Source organism: Thunnus maccoyii, chromosome 10 (genome assembly GCF_910596095.1).
Source record: "Thunnus maccoyii chromosome 10, fThuMac1.1, whole genome shotgun sequence".
Classification (NCBI taxonomy): Eukaryota; Metazoa; Chordata; class Actinopteri; order Scombriformes; family Scombridae; genus Thunnus; species Thunnus maccoyii.
Window position 1 is genome coordinate 14,245,375 of NC_056542.1, and position 12,728 is coordinate 14,258,102.

General features: G+C 40.8%; 2 protein-coding genes across 3 annotated transcripts; both read right to left on the reverse strand.

The window, feature by feature from the left end:
- Positions 1-985: 985 nt before the first annotated feature.
- On the reverse strand, positions 986-6,114 carry gapdh (glyceraldehyde-3-phosphate dehydrogenase). The gene is made up of 12 exons (XM_042423036.1): positions 6,051-6,114; positions 5,507-5,552; positions 4,172-4,271; positions 3,882-3,988; positions 3,662-3,752; positions 3,437-3,552; positions 3,100-3,181; positions 2,776-2,927; positions 2,570-2,648; positions 1,678-1,761; positions 1,494-1,591; positions 986-1,385 (listed from the first exon to the last, which is right to left on the reverse strand). Exons 2-12 carry the CDS (start codon positions 5,527-5,529, stop codon positions 1,316-1,318), a joined length of 1,002 nt encoding a protein of 333 aa, XP_042278970.1. The 5' UTR covers positions 5,530-5,552; positions 6,051-6,114; the 3' UTR covers positions 986-1,315.
- Positions 6,115-9,757: 3,643 nt separating this feature from the next.
- On the reverse strand, positions 9,758-12,273 carry wu:fj39g12 (C-type natriuretic peptide-like). 2 transcript variants are annotated; one of them, XM_042423074.1, is made up of 3 exons: positions 11,630-12,273; positions 10,817-10,967; positions 9,758-10,551 (listed from the first exon to the last, which is right to left on the reverse strand). In XM_042423074.1, exons 2-3 carry the CDS (start codon positions 10,913-10,915, stop codon positions 10,255-10,257), a joined length of 396 nt encoding a protein of 131 aa, XP_042279008.1. In that variant the 5' UTR covers positions 10,916-10,967; positions 11,630-12,273; the 3' UTR covers positions 9,758-10,254. The 2 variants fall into 2 exon arrangements, with proteins under 2 accessions (XP_042279008.1, XP_042279007.1); XM_042423073.1 differs by lacking the exon at positions 11,630-12,273 and having other exon boundaries at positions 10,817-11,351.
- Between the last annotated feature and the right edge of the window lie 455 nt (positions 12,274-12,728).

Here is a 12,728-nt window from a genome sequence, read left to right on the forward strand (position 1 = left end):
CACAAAGACTCATGTTGACTGTGAGCTCTGAAAACTTAATCTAATTCATTAATAACCAATAATACTGTCAAGACTGTTGTCTTAAATCTATAGTCAGAGCATCTAAGAGGGCTTTTATCAGAGCGATTGTAAAATAATCGCACATTTTTTGTCTTGATCTGACAGCAACTGATGTGTCTGTTGTGCCTGTGTAACACATTTAGGCTAAGCCGAATCTCCAAATCTCTGTTTCAAGAAAATTCATAGGCAGTTTGGCTAAACAACAACAACATCCTTTTAAGAGAGAATTTAAGTGTAACACCACTAAACCTAATTCCTAAAACAATTCCTATGTGCTGTTCATAATATTGTGTAAAATCCCATATATATTTCTGCATGGTGTGCTGGTATCTGTATCATTTTTAAAGCAAGTCACTGGAGCTCATTTCTTATTTGGGAGCAGCTCTCCTCCATCATGACCAGTGATTCAGAAAAGTCATCAGTAGTGAGGGACCAGCAAGTAAAATTGCAAGAATAACTATGAATTTGCCACACTCTTTACTCTTAGAGCATGCAAATCCCCCGTAGGCATAATTCATAAAAGCCTCATATTGAACCATAATAGTAGACTGTTGTCAAATTGTGTTAGCCATGCTAGACTACTCTTGGCCACCCAGATACACCAGATATTGAACAGGGCTTAAGGGGAGTATATAAAAATGTTTTATAAAAGCATTGTTGTGGAGTAAGAATTGATTGGAGCAGCCAAGCCTGCATAAATTATCCTTCACAGTCCCAACTAATCAAGACACCAAGTAATTAAGAGCTGTCAGTGTATCCCCACAGGAGGAAATTGATCAGATATATGGATAGATACCTTTTGTAAGTGTTTGCTAAAGTCGCTGACCCATATAAGAGTCGATCTAAAGATATCAGCTTGAATCCCAGTGGAGCTGTTTCTATGTAGATGTGTTCTGTGCAATGATGAGAGAGAGAGAGAAAAGGATTATGTGAATCTCACAAACAGAGGACTTTATTCCACCACTGACTGTAGCACCTCAGTACCACAGACAGAAAGACTCTCACACCTTCACTCCATCTCACACAAGAACAGTACAGGAAATTTCACAAATAAAAAAATAATTGGTCGCCAATCTAAATCTTTTCATTTGTTCTCTGTGGATCTTTCCTCAGGCATATAATGGGAGTCAACTATCTGACGGAAACCGGGCAGAGTTATAGATGATATAATGTCTCATTATACATTTATAACTCTGGCATCAGAAGATTGTGGGTGATGTGGCATAGTGCAGTGAGGGTCAATGGGCTGGTTGGTTTACTCCTTGGTGGCCATGTGGGCCATCAGGTCGCAGACACGGTTGCTGTAGCCGAACTCATTGTCGTACCTGGGGAAGAAGAAAGAAAAAGAGTCAGTGTGGGTAATAGAGTGTGGATTAGCTTTACATCCATGTATATTTTCTGTGTCTTCTATTACTCCAAGCATGAGGGCGTACCATGTGACCAGCTTGACAAAGTGCTCATTGAGAGCAATGCCAGCGCCAGCATCAAAGATGGAGGAGTGAGTGTCGCCGTTGAAGTCTGTGGACACCACCTGCAGGAGGAGAGGACGCCACGTTAACAAGCGTACAGATCTACAAAAACATTTAATCATCAACAAAGAGTGAGATCAGTTCATACCTGGTGCTCTGTGTATCCGAGAATGCCCTTCATGGGTCCCTCAGATGCGGCCTTCACAACCTTCTTGATGTCATCGTACTTGGCCTGTACAGAAGAAAAGAAGTTTGTTTGTATTGTAACTGGAAAGTGGAAAATGCAGAAGTAATATAAGTCTAATTTAATAATACATAAGCTCTTTTAAGCTCTCTCACTAAATTTATTAAAAAGGATATGTCTAGTCATTCTATATTTTTCTTAACTGCCTACAAATCCGATGAAAAGACAAAAATCGAAAACCTCTCAATACTTTGACTCAATACTTTGACTTCCTTACCCTCCTGTGTTACACTTAGCTCCGAGTTAATTGGCTCCTACTGAAGATGGCCACTGCAGTTTTTAGCAAATTTAACTCAAGCAGGAGTAGATAATGTATTTGTTTGAACTTTTAATATAATATTAATGACAGAAGGACCTTGTACTACAGTGCCTCGTTACATGAACACTGGTGCTGTAGTGAGTGAGGTATAGGAGAATAAGATACGTCGGTTTTGGTTACACAGGAAATATTTGTTCATAGGATTAATTTGTTGCTGCAACTGTAATCAGGTATCATCAAGTATCAAAGTATCATCAAATTACTGTATTTTTTTACAATTACAAACAGCTATTGTAGTTACAGTACTGTGTTTATTTTACAGCTACAATATTGTTACTGTAACTATTAACAATTATATTCTGTTTTTACAGTAAGTTACTTGTCAATTGCTCTAAAAATCAGTAAGTTTCTAACAGTATAGTTTTGGCCTTTTCATGGGATTTGTTGACATTAAGAAAAATGTGAAATATTAGCAGTCATATAATTTTAGTTTGTTTAATGCTATAAATGCTTTTATTAGAGTTAAGAGTTACTCACGGGTTTCTCCAGACGGACTGTCAGGTCAACAACAGACACGTTGGGGGTGGGGACACGGAAGGCCATGCCGGTCAGCTTGCTGTGAAATGTGAGCATATAATAGGTAAGGTCAAACTAAATTCACTGGATTCACTGCAAGTCATGTAATGTTCATGTGACAACATAGTATACTGCAAAATGTGCAGTAATGTGTTTTTGGTACTGACCCGTTCAGCTCGGGGATGACCTTGCCGACAGCCTTGGCAGCACCAGTGGAAGCGGGGATGATGTTCTGGCTGGCGCCACGGCCATCCCTCCACAGCTTGCCAGAGGGACCGTCCACGGTCTTCTGGGTGGCAGTGATGGCATGAACAGTGCTCTGATGGACAAACACAAAGAGAGGAAGAGAGGGAAGATGATTAAATATAGCTTAGCCTTCTCCAACTTTGTAATGTCATGTTGACATTTTGGGCTGTTTATAAATCTGGCTTTAGGGGCTGCTCAGCTTCTCTACGCCAGATTGTACCCAGGCAGAGAATTTTAATCCTTACCATCAGGCCCTCAATGATGTGGAAGTTGTCGTTGATGACCTTGGCCAGGGGAGCCAGGCAGTTGGTTGTGCAGGAAGCGTTGCTATGGAGAAGCAAAGAAACAGCATCTTCTAAATGAATTTTACACATTACAGTAGCAGACACTGACTGAAATACCCAATAATTCATGAAATTATAAGATTCACATGCAATATGTTTTGACAACTTCAGATACTGATTTTGGAATTTATACTTATTTTTAAACCTGTAATTTCCATTTCTAGCCAAGTGCAAAAAAAAATCATAATAAATAATGATAATAATTACCAGACATTAACAGTCCTTTTCTGATTCTTACCTGACAACCTTCAGGGAGTTCTCGTACTTCTCGTGGTTGACACCCATGACAAACATGGGGGCATCAGCGCTGGGAGCAGAGATGATGACTCTCTTGGCACCGCCCTTCAGATGAGCCTGCAATGTTGTGTTGAGATCATATTAAATCTGTCTTTTTGCCAACCGCAGGATGCTATGCTATGGTGTATTGACAATTTAATATTTTGGGTCAGGACTGAATACGTACAGAGGCCTTCTCGATGGTGGTGAACACACCAGTGGACTCAACCACGTACTGGGCACCAGCATCACCCCATTTGATGTGGGTGGGGTCCCTCCTGCAGAAGAGAGAGAGAGAGAAAAGGAGGGTCAGAGTCAGATTGAATTCTTACTCAGTGTGTCTTTGTGGAATTGTAATGAATCTGAATAGCCTGGTTAGTTAATAAACAAACGCTGAGTGAACTCACTCGTGGAACACAGAGATCTTGTGTCCATCGATGACCAGCTTGTCACCCTCAACCTTGACCTCACCGTGGTAGCGGCCGTGGGTGGAGTCATACTTGAACATGTAGACCTAAAGAAGAGATGAGAGATGAAAAAGAAAACTCTTAAGAAAGGTTGGGACAAACTATGACACATGATTTTTGCATAAGAAGAAGAAAAGTTTGTGACTGCAAAAACAAATTTCATATTGTTTTCCTGCTTGTAGCTGCTGCATTATACTCATTCATGATACAAGTTAATCCAGCTGACTCACCATGTATTCCAGATCAATGAAAGGATCATTGATGGCCACAACCTCCACCTTCTTGCCGTGGAAAGCAGCACGGGTCACCAGACGACCGATGCGGCCGAATCTGAAAAAGAGAACAGTGTTGTTTCATAGTCTGGCCTTTAGATGGTAGTATGATGCCATGTAAGTCTGACCAGAATCACTGCATGATATGATCAGTCATGTCTGAGAATTACACAGAAATGAAGCTGCAGATTGTCATTAAGTGGAAATAATAAGCCTGAAAAAGTGTCATTATGTGGAAATTTTGCTTTAACATTCAGTTTAACATGTCTTCCTTCACTTTTCTATTATAGCTTTTTTCTCCCCTTTCTGTTGAAGATATATAACTCCCCAGGAGACTTGAAACCCCAGGTGAAGAAAGGGCAGGGTTCAGGAGGAGTGGAGAGAGGTGTGTGTGTGCCAGAGCTTATGGCTGTGCTGCTTTCACGCCCTCCTCTCTGGGGGGTAAAGTCGAAATGAACTTCTAATGTGGTAATCCTAGTGACGGCAGCGCACTGTTTGATCAGTGGCTGAGTTACTATTTAACCGCAGGTTCAAAATCCTGGCACCGATAGACTCTGTCCTCAGACATTGTGGAAGAGGAGGAGGAGGGCCGGAGAGATGTGTAGTAGAAGAGATAAACACCTGATCCATGAAACACGTCAGATTATGAGTGTTCAATAATGTTCTTTTGTTTAAATTATGCGTGTCCTCTTCCACTTGTTACACAGCAGAAAAAACAATTCCCTGAATGGCCCCCATGTCGAAGCCACGGCCTACATTGTTATCTGCTGAGGGCCAAAGTTCAAAGACCATGAAAGACATGAGACAGATGAATGTACACAGCTATGTCTGTGTCTGTGCATGTTTTCTCCATTACAAAACAGCTTTTTCCTTCTTCAGCAGAACTATTAATTAACCAGAGGTGGTCTGCTATTCAGAGCAGAAGCTCAAGTCAGTAGACTCTGGGTTCACCTCATAATTCAATTCATCGACTAAACAGACAGTTATCATATATCTACCATGAGGAGAAGACCCGCCTGAGCCAAAATAATCTTGAAAATTGTTCTTTTGAGCAGTGTTACAGCCTCAACAAGCTCAAGCTAAAATGTTACCAGCTTTGAGTAGCATAGACTGTGCATTTTGATATTGAATCAAGGCAGCCATCATGGTAAATGCTCCCTGTGTGCACAGATTAAATATGTGTGGTTCTGTGAGATGAGGGTGCAGAGACTACACATCTAAGTGAGTCCTGAAATGTGTGGTGATGCTCTAGTAGTTGATTTTGTGAAATGAGTGGATGAAAAAGGTTCTTACCCATTGATACCAACTTTCACCATTTTGCCTGGGTTGATTTAGTCCTCTGAAGATGACAAGAGAAGGGAGAGAAGAGAGAATAATGTTGCCTGTTAAATACTGATAAACCTCCATTTATGAGTGCCATACATAAGTTTGCTCTTGATGACTGCTTATTATTGTGCACTGAGATAAGCATGACAAAAGACTTCAACTGATAAGCTTTCTCTGAGCACAGTCCAAGTAAATTTCAATGTAAATCTGCAGTCTGCAGCTTCTCTTTTTGGTCAAATGTTACAAGACCACACTTCTCCTTGCAAGTGTGAAATCTAAACTTTACTGACAAGCATTTAAACATCTTCATAAGCGACAAGATTCACATTTGAAACAGCTGAATAAAACAAAATTATGGCCAAAGTTACTTTAAAAGTAGGCTGGTTTATGGCCATGCAGAATGTTCTCAGGTAATCTCAATCTAGTTATTCAGTCATGAAGCCTGTTGCAAAGTCTCTGCAGGTTCCTGACCCTCTCTGACTGCAATGATTTAATCATTGAAGGTATTTACCGTTTGTGAGATGCCTCTGCCTGTCTTGCGACTCCGGGTGTGAGTGGGGACGAACAGAGGAAAGCTGTGTGTTTATATGACTGACCAGAGTTGAAAACCACGCCCCCTCAATGGACACTACTCCTCGCCCCGCCCCCATCTGAATGTCAAGGTCATCAGCTTGCACACACACACACGCACACTCACACACCCTGCACTTTAAGTTCATGTGAGTTAAAGACCCCAGAAACTTCTCGCCTATCATAATGTGTCTTTCCCCCTGTGCTTAAGTTTGGAATGATTTTGTTCATATTTATTTCATTAGATGTTCCACCACCATCAAACATGACATGTGTTTCCACCTTCGCCTTCTTTAAGAGATCTAGATTTAGATAAGACATTAAAGTCCTCAGATTTGGACTGAAAAAAGAGAGGGGTCCCACGATGACCTTCTCAGTACATACAGACTAATGGAGACACAGATGCAGCAAACGAGAGATCAAATCTCTGTCGTCCTGACTGTGACATTTAATGTCCAAAGACCATGACCCTTCACTTTCAAATGCACTGTATCTACTCTTCTTTCTGTCTTCCTCTCCATCCCCTCAGATGCACAAATCAAACACTGACCCTTGGTAACTCAACTCGGACACATGATCATTACGCATGTGCAGAGGAGGCTTCTGTTTGTTTGAGTACATTTACTCAGCTGAAATATGGCTTTGTTAGGTTATTTAGAAATGACTAACCCACCAAAACTAAATCTGAGTATTAAATACATGTTCCTTTGTCTGAATAAAATTGCTGCACTCAAGGTGTTGACAATGTGTCATGCTGCTGTAAAATTAGTTATCTTCTCTTTTCTTCATTGCACACAGACGCTGACAAGGCCCACACATTTCAGGGTTTTTTTCTTTGTTTATTTTGACATCTCTGTGTTGGCATTACAGTAGTCAACACAAATGAGTCCAGAGGATAATATAAAATGTAAAATGAGAAAAATGAAGATGCCAGTTTAAACCAGAGGGGCATTCAAGTTGAATCAGTTTGGAAATACCCCCCCCCCCCCCCCCCCCAACTCATGGCTTTCTACTAGGCCTCACCAGTCCTGAGAGTGAATTGAAACCTTACCCATTGCATGGCATCTGTACACCATGAACGTGCAGCACATTATCCAGCTTATCAGACCAAAAATTACATTCAGTAACTTGTATTTTTCAACATAGCAGATCATGTCATTGAACATTTTGCGGTAGGCTAGCAGACATGTTGCTCTTCACCAAAACCGGACAGTTGCTGGTGTGTATTATGGCTGCAGTCCAATGGCCTGGGCATAGCTGAACTACCATAACCCCAAGTGCATGCATGCCAGTCTTGGCCTCTGCTTTGCAGCTTAAGGTCAAAGAGGGGAAGTAAAGGTCAGGCTAAGATTAGACGCTGGCTGGCTAGTCAACACTTGGGCCATTTTATACTCTCAGTACTGTAAATGCTGTCTCATTACAGGTCACATGTTCTTTCTATATTGCAACGGTCAAATTCTGCTCACTGTAAAGAGCAAACTGACTATGGAATAAAATATAGACTGCAGGCTAATCGTTATTTGAGTTCAGTGAAACTGATACTGGGAAGTTGCAGCCAAGAAATCTGTGTTCAATAAACCAGCTAACATGTTTTAACATAAATTGCAGCAACATGTCTGTAATTTGTATTATTTACTTAAATGTAAGTTTTGTTCTAGTTACTTTATATGAAAATGCAGTAACAACAAAATGGATGGATTTCTATCTGACATTCTGTCGTGTGTCTGTGTAAAAGAGGCCTTCAGGTAGATTTATACAACTTTTATCCTGAATCAAAGTCTAGTGCAAAGTCCAGCAGGCAGCTTTATGAAGTGAGCAACAAATAAACAAATTATGGAATCAGACTGCCATCTAGTGTTGTAGTAAAAGAAAAAATATTAAAGATCCCCTTCAGACATGTTTTAAGATATAAATAAAATACTCTACTGTGAATAATAATCTGTGTCTGATATGGTTTTTCCACCAAAAAAGTTCAATTATCTTAATAAAAATCCTTAAAATGATATCTGCTCCTCCAGACTTTTGGATCCACCCACTCCACCGTGTCAAGTTGACTGATTCTGTTGGTCTGGCATCATGAAATGAAACAGCAGTTTCTCTGTTGAAAAACAGTATTACTACGAGCAATCCAATAAGCACCGTGGGGCGATTAATGCCGCTGTCAGGTGTTGTCAAGCTGTGCGCCAGAACGAAGAAGGAGTAAAACTAGGCAGTGCTGATCAAATATTAATCAAGATTCTGTTACTGCATTGCCTATTTTTCACCTCTAATGTTTTCAGAAATGTATTTTAGTGTACTTTTTAGTTTTAAGACGAGAATGTTTGTGACCCGACAGCCATGTTAAAAACAGACGAGTTGAAACCAAGCACCACCCAACTCGCAGTACGTCACCCACCACGTCACCACCTGCTGGAGTATTTAGTGGTGATCAAATCCAATCCCCCTCCCCCATGGAAATCAGTTAGAGTGGAGGCAATGTCAGACTGAAGATGGAAACGGAGATATCCTGTCTGATATCAGGTAGATCTACTTCTTATACCTCATTAAAAAAATACAGAATCTATAAATATGCAAATATTGCTCATTTCAAAAGTTTAGCTATTGCATACAAAATGTCTTTTACTTCACTGTAAAGTCAATTTTCAGTGTTTGTGCACTGGAGGCTTCAAGCTTCCACATCACACTTGTGTAAATTGAACGTTGGACCATGATTCGCTCCAAACTAGTTGTGATGTCACAAATCATGCCTTAAACTTAAGATTTTCAGTGAGCACAGAGAAACTTTTTACTTTCAATAGATTAATGTGAGAACAGTCTTCTGGTGTCAAACAGAGACCAAATATGTTACTAAGTATTAGTGATTTTATGTATGATGTAATAAAACTTAAGAAAATGAATGAGTTACCCATGTTTTTGCTCATTTTACTGAGTTACTGAGGATAGACTATTCACCTTCCTAAATTTACCAATCACAACGTCTCCCATGAATTAAGAATATCACAGTGAAAACCTCACAGCCATCACTGGTGTCTGGTTTGTCAGCTGACAGATTCTCAAACTGACTCACCTATAATTATACCGATAGCGCCTCGGTTGAACTCTTTCTTCCACATGGACCTGTGAGCCTGAAAGTTTGCAAGGAACTGTTCTCAAACTGGGCACATTGCTGGTTCAAGGAATGCCAATATGAACATTTGCCACATGTACAATTGCATCACATTTATGTATAAAAATAAATTAAAAACATGTCAAAACGTTTTTTTTCCCATTTCCCTGTACAATGCTTTAAGATTTTTGCCCCCGGATCTTGAATGTAATGCCAGACTTTTGGAAACAGCAGAGTGTTGATTAGCGTGTGACAGCAATGCTTGTTACTGGGATCGGCCGTCTATATTTCAGAACGCTGCCACACTGAATTCAACTGGAGAGAAGAAATATAACTTATATATAACAACCACAGGCAGATTTATTTAGCATCAAAATGTCTGTCAGGGGGAATGTGAGGCTCCTCTTTGACAGACAAATTGAGATGACGCATGTCAACAGAGGGCGAACAAACTGGGATGCACATGTGGGATAGAAGTGACTGATGAAACAATCATACATTTCTGTGAGCAAAAACCAGAACACCACAAATGTCAAATCCATTTATTCATGCAAATCATAAGTAAACATAACAAAACAAACAGCAGGAATTACAGGTGCCATCATGTTTGTATATCCACGTCCCTTACACCTGATTTTACAAACAATCGCCGGCCAGAGAATTTCTCTAAACATTTTTATATTATTGTACGCAGACAGAAGCTAGAAATACATAAAGTGCCAATTTACTTAAAAAACAAGCCAAATAATCAAAGATGATCATCTGATGTAAACATAGCTCACATGTTCTAATATTTAGTTTAATACTTACACATGGAATAAACTACAGCTGCTCTGTTAAACAGCCACAATAGTGTGTGTGAAGCATCTGATCTACGCTGGATGAAACCACATAAGCAATACTGCAAGTCTACACCATACTACATGTAGTCTATACGCATGTAAACACCCTTTTCTGCATGTAAACAGATTTGCAGTTGTGTTTTTTTCCCTTATAATCTAAGAAGGATGTCATTAGTCTTTATTTCCCTTCATCTCCACTAACAACCCAGTCCGCTCATGGACCCGATCCGGTCCAGTTTCAGGCCAAAGCATCCTCTGTTCCATCCCCTCCGTGAGCGGTCTGGTTCTGCTCGCTTCTGGTTGGCCAGGGCTCCCTTCAGCAGGCGCACCCAGGGGGTCTCAGGCTGTGTTTGTACGTCAGCCCATTTGGGGTACTCGGGCGCTTTGACCCCAGACGACAAGGTGGATTGCTCCTCTGGTTGGCTGTTCAACAGGTTCTCCAGGTCATCCAGGGTCAAAAGGTCATTATAGCGCTCTAGAAACTGCTCCATAAACTATACAAGGGGAAAAAAGATTAAATTTAATTGTCAGGGAGTGTACGAAGGATAATAATTCAATCAGTGATACATTTCATTACTCCCCCTTATACTTTCCAGCTGTCCCTCCCTTCTTCTGGACTATTCTCTTGTATCCTTCATCCACTCTGAATTCTCCTCAGTCCTCCTTCCTTTCTTCCTAATTATCCACAGCCCACTTACCCCTCCCCTCCCCTCCCCTGCCCTGCCCTCGCCTCGCCTCCATCATGTCTCCCCCACATACCTGCACAGCATCCGGAGAAGGGTGCAGAGCGCGAGCCTCTGTGATCTCCAGAGGAGTCAGGAGGAGCAGAGTGGCACAAAGTAGCACAGGACACAGCATGGCAGCGGAGATGAGGAGCAGGAATGACTGGAGCGGGAGGAGTGGAAACTGGCTATAAAGATTCAAATTTGAGAAGAAAATATGTGGAGAAATTAAAAGTACAGATACAAAACCTATAATCAAAGATAGAAAGTGATGTAAATGTAGCCTGTTTTCGAACAAACGGCAGTCTTTGAGGACACTTTCTCAGATCCTCAAATGGTGCACTGATCATCCTCAAATACATATTTTAAAGTTAAAACTGTGCTGCATGAAATATCAATTTTAGGTTGGGTTTGAGATAAAGAAGAAATTTTAAAAAATGCTGATATCGATCTTTAAGTTTAAAATTGTATCGTATGTGTCGCTTTTTGTCTGTCAAATGAATGTAAAATAAAAACTTAATATCTTTGACAAAATTTTACAGGTTTCACCTTTTTCACAGTGAAGTCATTTTGAAAAAAAGTGCTTCTCTGAATAAAATTATTTTCTTTATTTGTAATTGCACCAAAGCTTGCTTTCAAGATCTGATGGAGTCTGAACTGTGAAAATACATTTTCTACAAAATTTACATGCTTGCTCTTCCACTCGTAGCTTTAACAAATCTTTATATTTCCCTTAAATTCCCTCCTGAGGTTTTAATAGTTTCAATTGTAATGACAGACTATAAAACAGAGCATTACATTTTTAAACATCAAATCCTTACCTTTCCAAAGACAATTTAAGAGTGCTCACCTGTTATGTTTTCTACCGAAGCTCTGGGTGTCTTCTGCTCTCACAGGCTCTTCTCCATCACCGTCTCTGTCCGTCTCTCAGCTACCTCTCACTTGTTGGCACCTGCTGAGAGCATCACTATCTCACTCGCCTGGCTCCTCCTACTTCGCTCTTGCTCTGTGATGAAATTGAAAGGATGAATTTTCCTCTTGCGTCCGTCCTCTTGGCAGGAGCTGGATTGTTGGGGCATCAGCTGGGATGCTGCAGAGGTTTTGTAGAGCCGGAGACGACCCCCCCCCCTACCCTTCCTTCCTTTCTTTCTCTTCCTCCTCCTCCTCTTCTTTTCTTTGGAGTGACGTCATAGCCTTGGAGAGAGTGATTGTCATTGCCAAGGTGATTGTGTGGACTCTGCCCATACTGATGCCACTGTAACGCACACACCAAGGTCAAAGGGCAGTGGTCAGCTACTGACTTGTAAACCAGTGAGTTATGGAGTGAGCTGTCACGTGTTTTCTGTCACGGATTAATCTGAATTATACATGTCCCATGTTGTAACAATGCTCCTCGTGCACATTAGCAACACTCTTTTCCCCTTTGTCTCCGTGGTCTTTCCCAGCATGCACTGACCTCCCCTCTCTGTTGGGTAAGTTACAGTCTGTCAGTGCCATCTGCTCCCTGTACCCCCTGCCGCCAAATTACAATACTAGCAGGAGCAGTGCGATCCAACACGCCAACCTCAAAGTTCAGCGGCCTCTGATTATTTCCAGTAAATAAACCTGCGCTGTTCCAAATGTACGTCAGATACTGCATTCACACCTACCTGCATCAATCAAATCAATGAATATTTTCTCTTAATTAAAAAGGCATCTTCTCTTAACAATTAAGGCATCTTCAGTGAGGAAAATGTGTGCACTCAAAAGTTTCCATACCCATCACGACCGAGCAGAATTCATCTTTGTGTAGCACTTAGTTATAAACAGGGCAAATTTACTTGTATTCACACACTTAGCACCCACTGAACACGTTTAAACTCAAATTTGTCCTCAGATAAAACCAAACTGCTGGTACAATCATACTGTTAAGCCCGTACGCGGCGAGTGTCTTTACATAACATATCAAT